Raw genomic sequence first — 18,797 nt, forward strand, 5'->3', positions numbered from 1 at the left:
ATATATACGTATATATATTCCTGAAATTACAGCGTCAGCCACTGATGACTGACGTGGCACTTTACATGCTAGTCACTTACCACAGTTAATACCAATTATGAATCTTCCTATGATGAACATTTCGTATGAACTGGCTTCTTTGGAACAACCTTCGAGAATTGCTCCTACGAAAACGAGAATGTTATTCCAAATGAGACCCCATTTGCGTCCGATATAATCGGCCGCGTATGACGAAAGTAAAGCCCCGATCATGCCACCCAGGCAGAATGCAGCCACTAAAGTAGAGATCAGGATACCAACTTTATTTTCTTCCATTACTTCTCCATAACGATTCTGGTATGTTTCCTTTACGAAATCCACCAATAGCTATGTAAATGAAAAAGGCTGTTACTGAAAATTTGAGCTGGGAAAATATAAATATTTTTTTAGCTATTTATACCTAGTTATAACCACCAAAGTTTTTACCATCATATTCCTGCTTTGAAACACCACAATATAGAACCATATTGATATTATATTATTGAACAGTGTTGTTTACTTTAGTCCGTAGGTTTTGCCCAATTCATAAATTAATATTTTATGAATCGAGTTTGTAAGAGCTTTTTTACTTCCAGAAAAATAATAATTTTTTTTATTTCATTATCTTACATTTTATGTTCGTCCAACACAAATTTATTTCGAACTGTATGTGAACTATCTTTCACTCTTAATACAACCAGAAAAGGTAAACATCAGTATAATGTTATTGACAACGAGAATATCGTGATCAATATCAGCAACAATAAATATCGGAAATGGTAATCGTGAGATTATTAATGATAACGTTAAGCATCAAGAATGATATTTTCTCCTGTATTATCGATAACGATACTTTTTGAATACCATATTGTTGATGAATTTCGTTTGGACATCGAATATATTGGTAAATATAAAAGTAATATGAATGACTGAAATAATACAAATTCTAAAAATACTAGTTACTAAAAAAATTGCCGTTTTTTACCCTTTAACCACGGAAATTTTTCTTGCATGCATTCAAACTAATTTTTTGATTTTTTTTAAAGTTTTAGTTTTTGAATAACCTTTTTATTTGTACTTTATTTTAATTCGTTTAAAACAGCATGTTTCTTGTTTGTAATTTATCAGATAATTTCTCAAAGAAAATTACGATGAATTCTAATTACGAAATCAAATTAAGAATGTACATTTTATTTTAAATTGTTTATCTAAACAGTAGGTAAATCTGAAATTTTTAAAATTGGGGAAATGCACAGTCTGTGATGAGATATTACTGTACTGCACCTTCATGTCTCATCTCCAAGTCATATCTTAGCATATTCTCCAAGTCATTCATGTCACATCTCATCCACAGTCATATCTCATCTCTATGAACTTAACAATAATTCTTACTCATTCAAACTATTCTTTGAAATTAAACAAAAAAAAAAAAAATCAAATCTTGAAAAATAAATTACTTTTACAAGCTTACTACAAAAATAATAAATAAACATTGATAATAATGTAATAAATATACGAATAATGGTGTAATAAATGGTATATACACTTGGAAGAGTGTAATGTATTTTCTTTATATAATTGAAGTATGTATCCCAGTAGTGAAAAAGAACAGAAATGTTACTCGTAAGCAAACCTTGCTAGCTGCAGACCTTGCAACAACTACCGGTACACGTGTTTCTCCCAGAGCCATCTGACGGCGATAAAATCAAGCTGATTTGCATGCACCGAACCCTGTTCGATGCCTTCCGCTCTAACCTCGCCATCGTCAAGTAAGATTGCGTTGGTATAAGGAACGTATTGGTTGGAGTAATCAGTAAAGGTTCAGAATGATGCCCTCCGACGAATCCTGATTCACTATGAAAAGTGATTCTGGCTACCAGTTAGTGTGGAGAGAGAGAGATGGGAACGCGTTGTGTACGTCATCGGTATAGCCCAGACATGCTGGTATGAGCAGGCATCAAGCTCAATGGCTGAACATTGCATCACACCTTTAAGCGAGGTAACATTATACCGCAGCTTATTGCAGAGAGATTATTCTGGATCATGTTTGTCGATTTATGGGTGTGGTAGGTCAAGACTTCCTATTTATGGGCGACTATGCGCAGCCGCACTGGTGCGCCGAGGTATCGGACACACTAGAAAGTAAAGATATTGACCGTATGCAATGACCTGTGTACTCCTCGGACTTAAATCCCATAAAATAATCTTAAATTTCTCCTGCCAGACGTGTTTCACAAAGGACACACCCTTTCCAAACAGTGCAAGAGCTGAAAACCACCTTGAGAGAGGAGTGGACGAGCATCCCACATGGACTCTTCGATAGTTTAGTGGACGACATGAATAACAGATATAACATGTGCATAAGTGTCCGAGGTAATCACACATCTTACTGAGGTACTCATTTTTGTTGCACTCTAGCAAGAAGACCAATTTTTCAGGGCTATCTGGAAATCGTTCAATGAGCATTTTTTCAAATTTTTATTTTAAATTTTACTTTAAATTTTTTTTCGATAGGTCGATATCTGAACCACTTTGCATAACAACAAATGCACATTTCATTTTCTAAATATGTACCTAGTTTCATTTCATTAATTAACGTCTATTATTAATTATTCCAAAAATACAACTTTTAGGTATAACGGGCTAATGCAAGGTATAACGAACTATTGTTCGATGTAGTGAGGGGTGAGGATACGAATCTTAATTTTCTTTCCAATAATTAATTCGAAGGGAAAGATCTTTACCGATTGCGGCGCATTTATAACTCCTGTGTTGTAGCCATGTTGAAATCCTGCACCACCTCCAGCTGCAGCAATTGCGAATAAAAGATGTGAAGTAAGATTGTATTCCCCATGTCCATACCTTTTGTTCTAAAATTAAAAGCACAATATTCCTCAAATGCAAAACATAAGTCATACAACTCAACCAACTACACACAAATGCAAAACATAAGTCATACAACAGTTTTATTTCAGTTATTTATTTCAAAAGAAAAAGAGTACCTACCAAAAACTATTACAATTAATTGCCAGTTCAAACAGGTGGAACTTATTTGCATTTCAGTTTCGGATCATATTAAGTTTGGAAGAAAAAAACCCGAGATGTACTAATAACATATATATTTCAAAAACGTAAATTCTACTTTGTGAATTCTACTGTATTTCAACCTTAGGAAATATAATACACTCCTAAAAAATGTCCTATCATTGATATTAACTAACTTTAACAATATCAGTTATGCAAAATAAGTCTCGAGACTATATATCAGAACAAAATGTTAACCATGTACGAAGTAGTTTTTATGAGCTCCTCAAATATCTTCCATCGACTTTTCCATAACCGGAAAGGCACTCGAAATAAACCTCCTTTTCAGCTATTGTCTCAGAAACCTCAATACTGACAAAATAAAGTTTTAAATAAAGTTTTGTGTTTGTGACATTTATTCACGGTAATAAAAAGAAATCGACCAGAGCTAGATGGCTGTACTGTGTTTGCGGCACTGTTGCATTATGCTTCAAGAGACGCACAACTTAACTGACGCACAAGTCATATTAACACGTTGAATGCTATGAGGGTCACCGGTGACTGGCACTGAGTTAACGCCACGGGGGATTATTAGAAAGATTATTAGAACAGCCAAGATTATTAGAAACACATAATTCGAGTAAATGTTTAATTGTTTTAGATTATTATCGTTACTAAAATGGCTTGAAGAAATTTATGCAATATAGAACACACAAAAATAGTTTTATTTATGTACACAGAGATGCCAACTTGCTCCGGACAGCGAATAAATATTTTCAAGTGGTAGTTTATTAATTGTGATTCTTGGTTTAATAAATTCAATTTAGTAGATTTTTATCTACCACTATTTTTAAACAATTTGTAGGCTTATATAATTTACTACTTATTTCAGACATGTCATGCTAAACCTTTCAAAAACTAGCAAAATCTGTCTAATATTTGCAATTTAGTTTGTAGTTATTTATCGTGTGGCCAGACGGGCAAGCCATGTAAAATGAGCGCGACATTCAACGTGTTAATGGCAGTGACAAATGATCTTGATTTGTTGCAGAAGCTAGGTCGTAGGGATGTCTTTCTACTCGTAAAAAAGCCTTTTCTCAACCTTTTCAGAACATTCCTGTAAGCGTTGATGGTTTCTGCATGAATCGAAAACTCTGAGCTTGAACACTCATCGTTTTCATAGTTAGAGTTAAAAAAGACAACGTAGCGTTTTCCCCTTTTAGTTGCCGTTGTCTCCTAATTTATTTAGTTTCGGGAGCACCGAGAAAGCAATTCTGTGTCGACTCTTCTTTGGGTCATATTATAATGTCCAGATTGCATCACCTTTTCTCAGAACGTTGTGCAGAACCCTGTATTGATCAAAAATATTTGCCATGAAGCGTTGTGATGTGTGATATCAAACAAAACATGCGTTCACCAAATCAGAGGTTTTGAAGTGTGACGGCACATTTTCTCGAAGCAAAAAAAAAATTTCTTCCCGTTCATTTAACTGGAATTTGTCACGAGCGTTTTCAATCATATGTTACAAAATAAATATTAGGAAACTTCATTCACTTCAAAAAATATACAAATTGGAAACAACAGTCGACGTGTTTCAAGCGCTCAAAAATAGACGACCATTTTCAAGACTTGCCAGACGTGAATGAGAAGAAACAAACGTGATTTGAAATATAAAATGTTAAGTTTCCAATGAAAAATGGAAAAATAAAGATGAGGTTTTTTCTCATTCACATCTAGGAAGTCTTGCAAATAAGCTCTTATTTTTGAGCACTTGAAACCAGTTGGCTTTGTTATTTATAATTTGTATATTTTTGAAGTGAATGAAGCTTTCATTCAATGTAAGATCTTACCATTTCAGTTTTTTGGTATTATTTATTTAAAACAAATGGTAACTTTTTATTTACCATAAATTAAAGTGAAACAGGACGTAAGTTCCGAAATAGTTCATTGTGCTAAATTTATGGAGCACTGTATTAAAATTGAAGATCATACAGCATCTAGAACAAATTTTCAAAGTTGTAATGCATAAAAATATTCACATTAAATTTTTATGGACCCAGTGTAAAATATTTAAAAAACTAGAGTACAATAATTGATTTCCACGTCCTATTTCGAAACTCGAAATAAAACTGTAAAATGTTGTTATTCCCATATTGTGAAAAATCAAAGTCTTATATTTAAAAAAAAATTATTAGCAACTTGGCGAAGCATAAAAAGGAGGTAAAAAATATGTTAAACACATACTAATTTGTAATAAAATGAGGCTTTTTAGTTAAATAAATTGCCTATCAAGAAGTAAATAAAATAGAAAAAAGATACCATCTCAAATGCAGAACATTACTTGAGATTCCTGGTCTACAGAAGTTATTTTTTGAATGGGTGGTTCCTCATCTTTCCTTTGCTGGTCAGACATTTCTTGGTCAGTAATAATCTCATCAATAATCACTTGGTCAGCAACCTCACCAATCACCTGGTCAGTTACTTCACCAATTGCTTCCTCGTCAGTCTTCACCTCGCCGGTCATCATCTGTTCAGTCATTTTTAAAAATAGAGAAAAATGTGGATTTCACTTTTTTTTAAATGTCCGTAGTATTTTGCAAGAATGAGTTTTTCATACTGGTTCTAAGATAATGTTTGATGTTTTAGGAATAATGCTTAGGTTAACTTTCAATTTAAAGCACTGCATTCAAAATGGGAAACACTAGGATGAAGTCCTGTCTTAAGAATAAACTAATAAAAAATATTCACCCAGTAATCTCCTATGACGTCATAGTAACTCAGATTACTATAAATCAAAACATCCGTATCATCAAGAGGAAGTTATAAGCGCCTCTTTTTGTTCTGCCATCTGTTGATAATCGAGAGAAGGAAAAAAGTGAATAGACTTAGACTGAAGTTTTTTACGGAGTACCTGTCCACGAAGCGGATATCACCAACACCTCCTAGAAGTAGAAAGGCCTCAGCATGAATCAATTTAGTAGTCCGATGTGACGAAGTTAACTGCGCAGTAGACGAAAAGTAAGAAAGATGTCATTACGTTAGGGGTACTAAGCTGCGCAGTGGTTGAAAATACAAAATATGTCATTACGTTTGGACTACTAAGGGATATTTATGGTAACCCGTGCTGAGGCCTGTTCTTTCTAGGAGGTGTTGATATCACACTCATTCATAGATTATATCGCCCTTGGGTTACGGAGATAATGGCAGTAAGTGCAGGTTAAAGTAAGAGAAATGGCAAATAATAAGTTTAAACTTATGGTCCTACTTCTAATTGGGCTTATATTAAATATAAAGATAAGGGTGATGTACTCCCGAGTCGGGGATCACCTTTGGTCATTTCCCTTCTCTAGGAGTGTCCATGGGAAAAGGAGCTTCCTTTTTATTTTAAACTTACTGCCGGACCACTGATCTCTATAGGTTACTGGAACGGAAGAAACTGAGTGGTAGAAGTGAACGGAATTCGTTAACTAATGCCGAGGTCAGTTCTTATTTTTAGCATTAATATCAATAGGTATTATTGCACAGTTAGAAATTTTTTTTAAAATTGCCAATTTGTTTTTTTTTAAAGGTAAAACAACCAGTTTTTTTTGCGTAAAGCTGGAGTGAGCTGCGGGGGCTCAGAGCAGAGAGTGTTCGCCACCCTATGAGGCTTACCAGGTTCGAATCCCAGCAATGGCTGATCGGTACGAATTTCACACCCGGCTCTCACCGACCACAGTACAGTACTGACGTAAAAATATCCTCAGTGGTAGATGGATCATGGGTCAGAGTCTCTTTGCCGTCAGGTTAATTGTGGGAGGTTTATGAGTTTCTCCTCTCCATGCTAAGTAAATGCGGGTTAGTTTCATCAAAAAGTCCTCCACGATTGCAATGCAATACTTGATCTAGGAGTTCCTTTGTCTTCTGGACTTGCTTCAAAATTATAAGACTATGGAGTTGAACATTGAGAGTTATAAACTCAGAATTGGATCGGCTGTTCAATTCCGGTTATAAAATGAAATACATTAAAGCTTGGAGCATTGAATCAATACAGATACCTAATCAGTGCGTTGAACCCGGATCGAATCAGTGCGTTGAACCTGGCAAAAAGGTACATTATTGATTAAGTTATCTGTATAAACAGAAAGTAGTTTAAGAAAACAAAAACTTGTGTTAATATTATTTTAAATTCATTTTTGGTGATACGTTGATACACAAATACCTCTTTAGAGCCCTGCTGTAATTAATACGGCTGAACTGTTTCCTAGTAAATTAAATTTTCCCTTTTAACATGTTTCGATTTATTGAAAAACTATTTAGAAGGTAGTAGTAGTACTTTATTTACGGGTACTGAAGTTGTGCACAATGGACTATTGGAGACGGTCTGGTAGCGAACAACTAGTGATAATCACGATCTTACCTCAATCGTGCAATTTCATTCCAATAAATTGGGAATTTTAAGAAAGGTACCAAAAGTACCTTTCCTTATTTTAGGTTAGAAATAGTAAATAAATTTATTTTTTCTATTTCAAAGTAACTATCAAGAATAATTATTGAAAACTATTTTTGCCTTAAATAAGTTGCAAAGTTATATTTATCCTGCTAGCGAAGTGCGAGGTTATAGAGCGTTGCTTTAATTTAAGACTTATTTAACCTTAATCAGAAACTTCTAATCTTTACGTTTAAAAATTGAAAAACTTAAAGTATAAATTTAATAACAATTATAAAAATATTATTTGATAAATAAATTCCTACATATATAAATTTACATTTTACAAGCATTAAGATAACATTTTAATAGCTAAATTAGAAATGTAGCGAGAAATTCTTAGAAATTTATATTACGAGAAACTAGAACTTACACCAGCCAGACCGTCCTTTCAAATTAGTAAAATTTCGAGTATCTCGATATTTAAAAAGGTACAGCTAAAAATCACGTTAATATTTTTTTAAATTTTTTTTTCCAATGAGCTGCACAATCGGTCTTGCCAATAAGCAGAACTAGTGCGTTCTCCAGAGGTGGTATCCACTCTTTCAGGACCACCACAATGGGTGAGATACCGTTGGTCATGTTAATTTGGACGTCTAGTTTCTGCCACACTAGATGGCAGCACCGAGACTCTATTTGGATGCTAAAGTGCACTAGGAATTTAATTTTGCCGGAAATGCCAAGAGCCAATAAGGCACTCCAGGGATCTTTTACATGCCGCATAATCATGCGACATGGCCGCTGAGGATTTTCTGAATCCTGAAAATCCGGTGTCTGGGCCGGGGATCGATCCCGCAAACTTGGGCTCAGAAGGCCGACGACAAACCAACTGCGCCACCCAGCCACACATCACGTTAATATATGAGTATAAACTCATATTACACAGAGAGTGGTTTTTATTTTTACCCCTTTCATGAATGCACTTAAAATCGGCACATTAGTGAATTTATCAAGAAAAGAATTTTTTTTTTGTTCTCATTGGGTATACAAACTTGTGAAGGTTTAGGTTTTGTTTGTCGTACCCCCTATGTCGACAGAAATGCAAGAACAATAACATTGAAAAATTTAAATATTTTGCAAATGCTATTTCTATTTAAAAAATTTTTTTAGTAGGGATGAGAGTTGCTCAAGATAATGTACTTATAACTTATAACCGTCGTTGAACAGCCGACCCAATTTTATGGGCTTACGACTACTAATGTTCAACTCCGTAGCCTTGTAATTTTGAACCCAATCCAGAAGACAAGGGAACTCCTGGATCGAGTATTCGGAGAAATTTGCTTTCGTGGAGAATTTTTTGGTGGAACTAACCCGCATTTGCGTCACATGGAGTGGAAGACCACGAGAACCTCCCACGGTTAGCCTGGCGGAAAGGGGACTCTAACCCATGATCCATCTACCACTGAGGATATTTCACGCCAGCACTGTGGCCGGTGCAAGCTGGATGTAGAATTCGTATCGACCAGCCATTGCTGGTATCGAACCCCTGTTCACTTCATTGGAAGGCGAACGCTCTATCTCCTGAGCCATTGTGGCTCGAGATAAGATACTGTTGTTAAAACCGGGACCCCATAACTTTAGACTAGATTACTGCTGGCATTTATAAAAAACCACATATAACTAATCGCAGAGCGTCGCCACGTCATTTGGCGATGAATCGATGAATGAAAGACTGTGTAGGTAGACAACTTGTTTGTCATCGCCAATGTTGGAATAAAAATTACAACTTTTATTTCATCGATTTTATTTTGTAGTATCTAGTTACCTGAATATTAATTTTAGGTAAGTTCGATTTTTTTTAGCTATTAGAGAGATTTCGCAGTCTTAGTCATCGCGCATCCTCTTTAACTGTTTTATTATTATTATTTTTTAAACTTTTAATAGTGCGCAGTTCGCTAACTGGCACATCTCAGTTGCACATACGCAGTCGCTTACATTCGGGAACGTGCAGGATACATGAAACTGCGAAATCTCTCTATTAATTTAAATAACTATTAAAGCAGGTTTCGTATCTCATTTGAAATATACTGTCATATTTTTTGATAAATGGCTGTGTTTAATAAAACCGAACCTGATCTGCTAGACAGTACAAAGGGCTGTGAACTATAGGTTTAAATTCCAGGGAAGTCGTATGAAATCACCCAATTGTAAAGGATATACATCCGTACATATTGCTCATAGATTCTTTTTCACACAAAATATTTCCGGAACTGTTAGTTTATCATTCAAGCAAAAATTTAAGCGATTTTATTCCATTAGATGCTGAGGAGAAGAGAAATTTTAAGGATTCTGCTTTGTTAACCTCTTTTCTTACTGAAACAAAACATTTCAAACCTTAATACCTTTTTAAGCAACGAAGGTTCAAAAAACGTGTGTTCACAAAAAGTAATAATTAAATCAAATTTTTTTAAAAAAAAATAAAGTTTCGGTGATAAAAATGTTAACGATATTTACTAGCACAAAAATATTTTCGAAATCACTTTAATACGTCAAAGTATTTTCCTGCAGCATCGATACGTTTTTGCATTCGAATAAACCTATTTTCAAAACATTTATGCCACTCTGAAAGTGGTACAGCAGAAACATTTGTAAGCTTCAACGACCTCTTCCGGGTTATAAACGGAAATAAAAAGTCCTTCGGAGCTAGGTCTGGTTAATATGGACAATGAGTCATCTATTAAATTTTTTTTCGCGCTTCAAATAATCCATAGATAGCGAAGCTTGCGTTGTCTTGGTGCAAAATGATGCAACGTTTTGAATTGTTTTTTTTTCTTATCTCTCTACTTCCGGTAAGCAAATTGTGGTAAATCAAAAACTGTTTTACTATCCGCCAAAGGAAAGATTCCAATATGGCCAGATTTACCGAAAAAAGAAGCAATTTTTTTGGAAGCGCTCCTTGAACGAACAATTTTTGTCAGTCTACTGTCATCTGTAAACACCCAAACCATGCATTGTTTTGCGTGTAGTTCATAGGAATATATTCATGTCTCATCACACAATAGATTGTATACACGTTTTAAGGCACTAGAGTTGAATTTTTTTTAAATTTCCTGGCACCATTTCACACAAGCGTCCATTTGAGCTTGAGATAAATTGTGGGGGATTCATTGGGAACGCGCTTATTTCACCTTTAAATGATCATGCAAAATTGAATATACTTGGGTCCTTGAAATGTTTAACCATGTTTCTATTTTCCTTATATGTCATGTGACGATCAGAAGAAATTAGTTTCTCACAGCTTCAATGCTTTCGGGAGTCATAGCACTTCTTGGTAGATCCTCTCGATCATCACTGAAATTCTTCCGACCGCGGGAGAGTTCTTTAAACTAATTGTAAATCGTTGCCTTTGATGGTAATTCACTACCAAACATCGATTTCATTCTATTGCTACACTGTTTCTGTGTCGAACGTAGTCATAAAAAATTATGGCTCTGAAATCAATTCGATATAACTCCATAATTACTTTACACTAGGTTTTTTGAAAATTTTCAGTGTATTGACTGTCGCACCTTTTGATGTTCTATAAACGCAGACGATCACGTAAATGCTTAAATTTTGGTGAAAATCGTCTGCGTTGCAAGTAGTGTTTTTGTTGCCAGATTCTAAGAACTTAATTACTTGCCCTCATACTTATTATCAGGGACGCAGAATTAAGTGTGATTATGTGCTTATATCCAACATAGCTTTAAAAGTGCTAGTTAAACTTTCAGAAAAAAAGGCATAAATATAGAAACAATTTATTTTTAAATACAATCAGGCAATGATGAAGATTATTTACAGCAAAATAAAAATGAGATTCTTTAAATCTAGGTAAAATTCAAATAGAACAGTTCATTAAAACAACGCAACATAAAAGTATATACTTTGAAAAATACTTCTATACATACGCACCAGATATATATAATATATATTTATAAAATATATGCAAAATATATAGATAGACGACTACTTTCATTGGAATCTTTAAAAGATCACTCATGAAATAATCTATTATATGAATGATGGGAAAAAACAGAATGCAAGTTTCTCATCTTCTAAAACTTTGAAGCTCCGTTTCATTTTCTTTGTAGGAAAACTATGTTCTAACTGTTGGCTTTTTGCCGGAATTCTGCAGTAATTTCTTCCACTGTTCTTCCTTTTGTTTCTGGAACTTGGTTGTATGTGAAGAGCCAAAACATAGCCAATAGCGCAGAGAAAATAAGGAAAGTGTACTCGCCAATTGAGCTCTGGAAATATAAGTGTTAAATTAGAAGCATGGTTTAGAAACATACGTTTAAAAAAACATTTAAATGCTTAAAGAATTATAGAAGTGTTTTAAGAGAAAAAAAACAGTACTAATTTAATTAGAAGTCAAAAAAAATTTCTATTCAGCGCATAAATGAGTTTCATAGAGGTCTAGGTAACAAAAGTTTTAATATGCTTCCCGAAAATTCTTAAGTTAATATAAGGTGATGGAAGGGAAAAAAACTAGTTAAAATGGTTATTTTATATTCGTTTTAAGTATATTCACAGTCACAAGTTATTTTTTTATTGAATCTAAGTACCTCTTGGCTTGAATTAAAGTTCTTGCTCTAATTAAAGGCAATTTTAACGGCTGGCAATGAATTTATCGTTCTTCGCTACGGAAGGTGCCGGAAGTATTGCACATTTTGGGCTGCATCTTAAGACCAAAGTCACGTAGGCGAGCAACGTTACCCCCGCCACATTGCCACAGATGCCAGTTCATAGGGTGGGCCACACTCATCACACACAATAGAGGACAACACACAGAGAGAAACACCCATGCCCTGAGCGGGATTCGAACCCGCAGCCACTAGCTTCACAGTCAAGCACGCTCACCGCTCGCCTCCTGGCCGGTATTCAAGGAAACATGTTTGGGTTCGAATCTCGCCCGTAAGTCCAAATACTGCTCCTGATACTGTGTTCTTATGCCATGATTCTGTGTTCTTATTTAGAAATTAGATATTATCGAGTTTCCGAAGAAGCATGCCTGATTACTTTTAAATCATATTTTCATTTAACAGATTTGTTCCATTGTAGGTTTTTAATCAATCGGTAATCAAGCTCAGTGAAGTGAAAGTACATGCTGGGAGAGTATCAAGTTTTATCATAATAAAAGTTCGAAAAATCGCAGAAATATCTTTAGTAGTTAACAAACCATGCGTTAAAGCTCCATTGCCGTCTTGAAAACGGGATAAGGTTTTTGAGAATTTCTAATTTACGAAGCTAGTGATTTTCAACTTGCGAACCAGTGAACTTTGGAAGCTTTTTCGTTGTCCTTGAGATGTTGCCCTTTCAACTAATAATTAAAAAAAAAAGCAAGCATTGGGTTTGTTTTGTGTAAGTTCGGCATTTTTGATGAGCCTTGTAAATTTCTAAAAATATGCTGATATGCTGTTGTAAATTATTAAATGTAAGACATTTTTTATTTAATATCTCTCAAATTAATAATGGAATTTCTGCATCTGATCTTTTATCAGAAACTATGAGAAAATTATACTGTTTTGATTATACATTTTGTTTCATAACTGTCGTTGAACAGCTGACCCAATTTTTGAGTTTAAGGCTACTAATGTTCAACTCCATTGCCTTGTAATTTTGAACCCAATCCAGAAGAATAGAGAACTCCTGGATCAACTATTGGGAGAAATTTGCTTTCGTGGAGGACTTTTTGATGGAACAAACCCGCATTTGAGTTTCATAGAAAGGAAAACCACGAAAACCTCCCACTGTTAGCCTAAAGGCAAGGGGACTCTAATCCATGATATGTCTACCACTGAGAATATTTCACGTCAACACTATGGTCGGTGCTAGCCTGGTGATGAATTCGCATCGACCAGCCATCGCTGGAATTCGAACCCGGTTCACCTCATTGGAAGGCGAAAGATCTATCACCTGAGCCAAAGCGGCTCTGATTGTTGGATCATTTTTATTTTATATCCATCGTTGAACAGCCGACCCAATTTCGGGTTTACGACTACTAATGTTCAACTCCGTAGCCTTGTAATTTTGAACCAATCCAGAAGGACAAGGAAAATCCTGGATCAGTACCCCCAGAGGTATTGATTTGTTATGGGAACATGGAGGACTTTGCGACTCGACAGATTTAACGTGCATCAGTTACCATTTACTAAACGGGGAGTCTTCAGCTGGCGAGGATAGAACCCACGAACTCTTGGACATGGGCCCAGTGCTCTATCAACCAAGCTGTCCTGGCCTCGTTTTTTGTTGGATCATTGGAGAAAATGCATCAACAGTATTTTATATTCCATATTTCAGTTAACTAGCTATTATATATTTTGTCATTTTCATGAACACAAAAATAACGCAATGTAACCAAAATTTCCCCCCTATTTATAAGGATACAATAGTCCTAGGCTCGTACAATTTTTCTTTTCATTTTTGCATATGTGGTTCCCCATTGATTTTGCAATGCATCCCTTAGTCTTTAGGTATAAAGAGGTTGAAAATCTCCTTCCTACGCCAATTTTTGAACGTTGTTTCGACGTTTACAATTAGTCTGGGAACTTCGGCCTCAAAATCAACGAGTCAACTTTTAATCCTGAATTAAGGTTTAGTTGTCCGCTGTAAAAGGCAAAGCGTTGTTTTCTGACTCTTTCAGGCTAAACCTGACATTTTCGAGAAGCTTCAGAAACAACGTTCAACCCCGATATTATAAGGACTAAGAAAATATATTTTAAAAAGGAAATTCCCTCACTAGGACAAGTGCCAAAATTAATGCATTACGGATCTTCGTGAAATAGATAGCACCGTTTCCATCAACTTTGAGCGTTGTTGGAAAAGGTAGAGCATGATACAATATTTAACATTAAATTAAATGAAAGAATTTAACTTACCACAATAGGTAAAAATCCTAAACCGACTATGAAATTAGCCATCCAGTTGACTGATACGGCAATACTTGTAGCCAATGGTCGAGCTCCTTGTCCAAAGATTTCCGCTACTAAGAACCAAGGAATGGAACCTACAAGATAACAAAACAAAATACTGTATTCAACTGCTACCTTAATCTTGTTTCCAGGCCAAGGCAGTTAACCATAATTTTTGTTATTTACCGAAAACCTGATTTTTTTATAAACCCAAGATTCAATGTTATTTTTGCAGTTCATTTACGCCGCACTAGTGGTGCACAATGAGCCATTTGTGACTGTCTGGGAAACATCCCTGAGGAGGAAGACATGCCATCGCAACTTTGATCCTCTGCAGAGGGGATGGCATCCCCGCTTCGGTAGCCCTAAAGCCTACACGCGAAGTCTAGTACCTTACGGTAGAACAGTTTAACAAGGACCAATACTCGATACTCGGACCAATACGCTGATGCTTGACTTCCGTGATCTGCTGGGAACCGTGTCTTAACGATCAGTCCAGTGAGGGACCCAAAATTCAATGCTTAATATACGTTTAAATAACCAAAAAGTTAATAACGTTGAAGATTTTTTTCAAAAAAAATGGTTTATTTCCTTTTTTTTAAAATGAAATAGTCCCTCAGTGGACTGATCGTTAAATCACGGTTTCCAGCATATCACCGAAGTCAAGCATCAGTGTGTGGATGGGTGACCACTTGGATCACTTTGCGTAGAGACCGATGACGTGTGGTATCGGTCCTTGTTAAACTCTTCTACCGTAAAGTGCTATACTTTGCGTGTAGGCCTTAGGGCTACCGAAGCGGGGATGCCATCCCCTCTGCAGAGGATCAAAGTTGCAATGGCATGTTTTCCTCCTCAAGGATGTTTCCCAGATAGTCACAAATAGCTCATTGTGTACCTCTAGTGCGACGTAAAGGAACTACAACAACTTTAAATAATATAGGATTAATTTTACGCACAAAAATTAAAGAATTAAAAAAACAGGGTGATAATGTCCCTTAAATAATGTTAAAGAATTAAAATGTTTAAAGAGTACAAGCGTATTAGGAGATAAAAATGGTTAAAAAATTAATTGCTGAGTAAGATAACAGAATTTCTTACCTGGGCCACAAGCAAACATTACTATGAAGCCAATAATACAAATTACGCTGACATATGATAACCAAGCAGCCCTGGGCTGTAAAAGAAATGCAAACATCAATGAAAGTAAGCCTTTTTTTAAAAAATAAAATATAGAATTTAAACCCGAACGGTCAGGAAGTACTTCAAGTTCAATATATTTATAATAATAAATTATAATACTAATTTTATATATTTATTTAATTATGAAGAAATAAAGTGGAAATACAAGAATAATAAAAGGAAAAATACTTGTCGCTATATACGCTACATTGGATACATGAAGTAAAAATGTCATACCGCTTATACGCGTTAGTCTTTTAAGGGTAAAAAAGCAAAACAAGAACCATAAAATAAAAATGAATTTCCTGTTGCAAAATGGCTTTGCGAAGTCGCTTAGTGAAATACTGAATTTATAATAAATTAAACCGTGCAAGTTATTACGAAAGCAACTTACGACAAGAGGGTGTTTGCTTATAAACTATTACAAAAATAATTGGATAATAATAAATATATTTTGAAAAAAAAATTTAAGTATTAAGGGGGAAAGCTGGTGATTTTCTTATTTTACTGATGGTGTAAAAAAAATCTATAATTATTAGCCTAATGCTTATACATTATTGGAGCAAAAATTATTTTTACATCTGCTCATATTAACTTCTTAAATAAAACTGTGTTCTGTTTCTTTTTAAGTTAAAAGAAAAGAAAGATTAAATTTATTTTAAATCAAGGAGATAAAAAATAAATTTGCGATTTCTAAGTAAATCGTGCTTTTTTTTAAAAAACAGCATTAAACATATTCGTAGGCAATATAACTTGGGTAATATAAATGATTTTTATTTAAACTACCACTGTTTCTTTTTTAATTAACGTAACTTCTTTTGCAAGTTTCATCTTTATGACTGAATTTATAATTTTTATTTAACTAAATGGCATACTAAAACTGTAGATACATTTTCATAAAGTGAAATTAAGGGATTGATCGTGTCTGCAAGTATGAAAAAAATATTTGAATACATCTTATTCAAGATATCATCAATGTAAAAACCATTGCATTTTTGTTGTCTATACAAGTTTCAACTTATACTTGCAAAAAGGATTTGTTTTTTGCTTTTTTTTTGAAATTTTACGTCATTGTTCGCATTTTAAGCACAGAGAAATATATTAAAATGAGTTTTTCTTTTATAACATTAAAAATTTACGAACTACAAATAAACAAAGTGTGACCATTAGCTATGACGTAAATACATCAAAGCAATATTTAAATTCTACTTTTGAAAGGTTGAAAATATTTGCAATTTTAATTTTGAAACTTATTTTTACCGAACTGGAACAGATATTGTTGAGTTAGTGTTTCGAAATCACAAAAATACTACTCAATAATCGTAGAAAAATGAAATATTTGTAAAAGTAAATAAGGATGTATTTATTTTTTAAGTTGAACTAAATTGCAAAACATATATGTTATTAGAATTAAAATGAAAAAAATTTACATACTGCTAAACAGAGAATTCGACAATTATTTTTCTAAGTGTTAACGTATGCAATATCCAGGAAATCTTTCTTCTAATCATCTCTGTAATCAAGGGCTTTAAAGCGCATGCAAATATATAGTCGATGTAAAAAACTCCCCTCGCCATTCATAAAAGAGCAATTGCGGTGGCTATAGTTACGAGGACGGACTATGATTAGGCGTGTGTGGTTTATCTTAAAGACAGGTTTTAACTAGGGTCGATGAGAGAAAGGGAATTAGGGGAAATAGAAGCTTCCCTCTTTGAAATGAGCTATATTTTCTTTCCATAGTAGCTGATGGCCTTAGACTTCATGGCGAGGGGAGTTTGCTCCACAGACAAACTATAGTCTATGGAACGTATTCCATTCGTCTGGATCAGTAACGGTGACTATAGACCAACTATATAACGCTTTAACACGTTGAATGCCATGGGGGTCACCGGTGACCGGCACTGAGTTTGTTCGTAGTGCCACGAGGGGTCACCCGTGACCAGCGATGCCAAGATCATTAGAAACACATAATTCGTGTAAATTTTTTTTGAAAATATTATTATCGTTGCTAAAATGGTTTGAAGAAATGAATGCAACGCATGCTGAGAAAATAATTTTAGCCAGACGGGCAAGCCATGCAAAATTAGCGTGGCATTCAGCGCGTTAATGTATATAATAACTAAATAATGTTAAATGAGATAGTCAAAATGCTACAAGTAGAAAACAATCTTCTGAACTTACCGTGAGGGCAAGGGATATTGTTAGCAGCAGTGTAATTATCATCATACCGGCCAGACCAGTCAAATGAAGTGTTTTTCGGCCAGCTCTTTCCACCAAGATCATGGACACCAGAGTCATGACCACATTGACCGAGCCCATTCCTAGAGTGGCATTTATTGCTGCTTGTGTCGTTAAACCAGCGTTTCGGAATATTTCGGTAGAATAAAAGATAACCTACAATTAAAAACTAAACGTCAAAACTAATATTACAAGAATAGCATTAACACCTTGAAGTATCATTAATTTTTTAGATATAGAAATTAGTTTGATTGCACCGTAAACAACAACTCGCTACGGAATGTTGACAGAGATTCCAACTGCTCCGGACACGCCAAAATAATTAAGAGAAAAGGTAAATAACTACAAGCTAAATTTTGCTAATATTTGACAATTTTTGCTTGCTTTTCAAAAGGTATAGCATGACATAACTACAATAAAGTAGTGGATAAAAAATCTACTGAATTGAATTTATTAAACCAAGAATCACAATTGATAAATTGCCACTTTAAAATATTTGTTTGCTGCCCGGAACAAGTAGGCATCTCTGTATTGAAGACGTCTGAGACCCGTCAATTATTGTTTCGACATAAGAAACAAATGACGTCTCCCAGACGTCTTCGTGTGTCAAGGGGTTAATAAGTATTTTTTTAATTATAGTAAGTACTAATATTAATTAACAAAAGCTATTTTTATACAGCATTTGTCACTAGAAAATGTTAATCATTATTTCTGTCTGATTCTGTGAAGAATAATCATTATTATTCTTCATATTCATAATCCTGCATGTTATGAACTGCCAAAAAATTATTCAGACTAGTGTGATAACTATGCATGACATTTAAGAGGACGTTTTACCCTGGAGTAGTAGGATTTATTAGGGCTACTAAATATAAGGGGGTAGGTACCATCTGGGAAATATGGTCACATAGTTTGGACAGGGAAGTTGTCTTAAGTTTGAAACCCTTAATGATTTCATTTTTTGTGTATTTCGCTCTGTC

The 18,797-nt window shown here is 34.6% G+C and overlaps 2 protein-coding genes across 3 annotated transcripts in view; both read right to left on the reverse strand.

Moving 5' to 3' along the window:
* LOC107457350 (solute carrier family 2, facilitated glucose transporter member 1-like) overlaps positions 1 to 5,964 on the reverse strand; it is a 17,706-nt gene extending 11,742 nt beyond the window's left edge. Inside the window, exons 1-3 of the mRNA XM_043044676.2 lie at positions 5,384 to 5,964; positions 2,763 to 2,888; positions 81 to 366 (exon numbers count right to left, since the gene is read on the reverse strand). Coding sequence (XP_042900610.1) covers positions 81 to 366; positions 2,763 to 2,888; positions 5,384 to 5,581 — 610 coding nt within the window. The 5' untranslated portion in view covers positions 5,582 to 5,964. The remainder of the gene's footprint in view (positions 1 to 80; positions 367 to 2,762; positions 2,889 to 5,383) is intronic.
* A 5,271-nt stretch (positions 5,965 to 11,235) lies between these two features.
* Positions 11,236 to 18,797, reverse strand: part of LOC107457369 (solute carrier family 2, facilitated glucose transporter member 1) — a 61,148-nt gene continuing 53,586 nt past the window's right edge. For both annotated transcript variants that reach the window (XM_043045334.2, XM_016075523.3), the window contains exons 8-11: positions 17,761 to 17,973; positions 15,499 to 15,574; positions 14,368 to 14,495; positions 11,236 to 11,736 (exon numbers count right to left, since the gene is read on the reverse strand). In XM_043045334.2, coding sequence (XP_042901268.1) covers positions 11,593 to 11,736; positions 14,368 to 14,495; positions 15,499 to 15,574; positions 17,761 to 17,973 — 561 coding nt within the window. In that variant the 3' untranslated portion in view covers positions 11,236 to 11,592. The remainder of the gene's footprint in view (positions 11,737 to 14,367; positions 14,496 to 15,498; positions 15,575 to 17,760; positions 17,974 to 18,797) is intronic.

This window comes from Parasteatoda tepidariorum, chromosome 3, assembly GCF_043381705.1.
Source record: "Parasteatoda tepidariorum isolate YZ-2023 chromosome 3, CAS_Ptep_4.0, whole genome shotgun sequence".
NCBI lineage: Eukaryota > Metazoa > Arthropoda > Arachnida > Araneae > Theridiidae > Parasteatoda > Parasteatoda tepidariorum.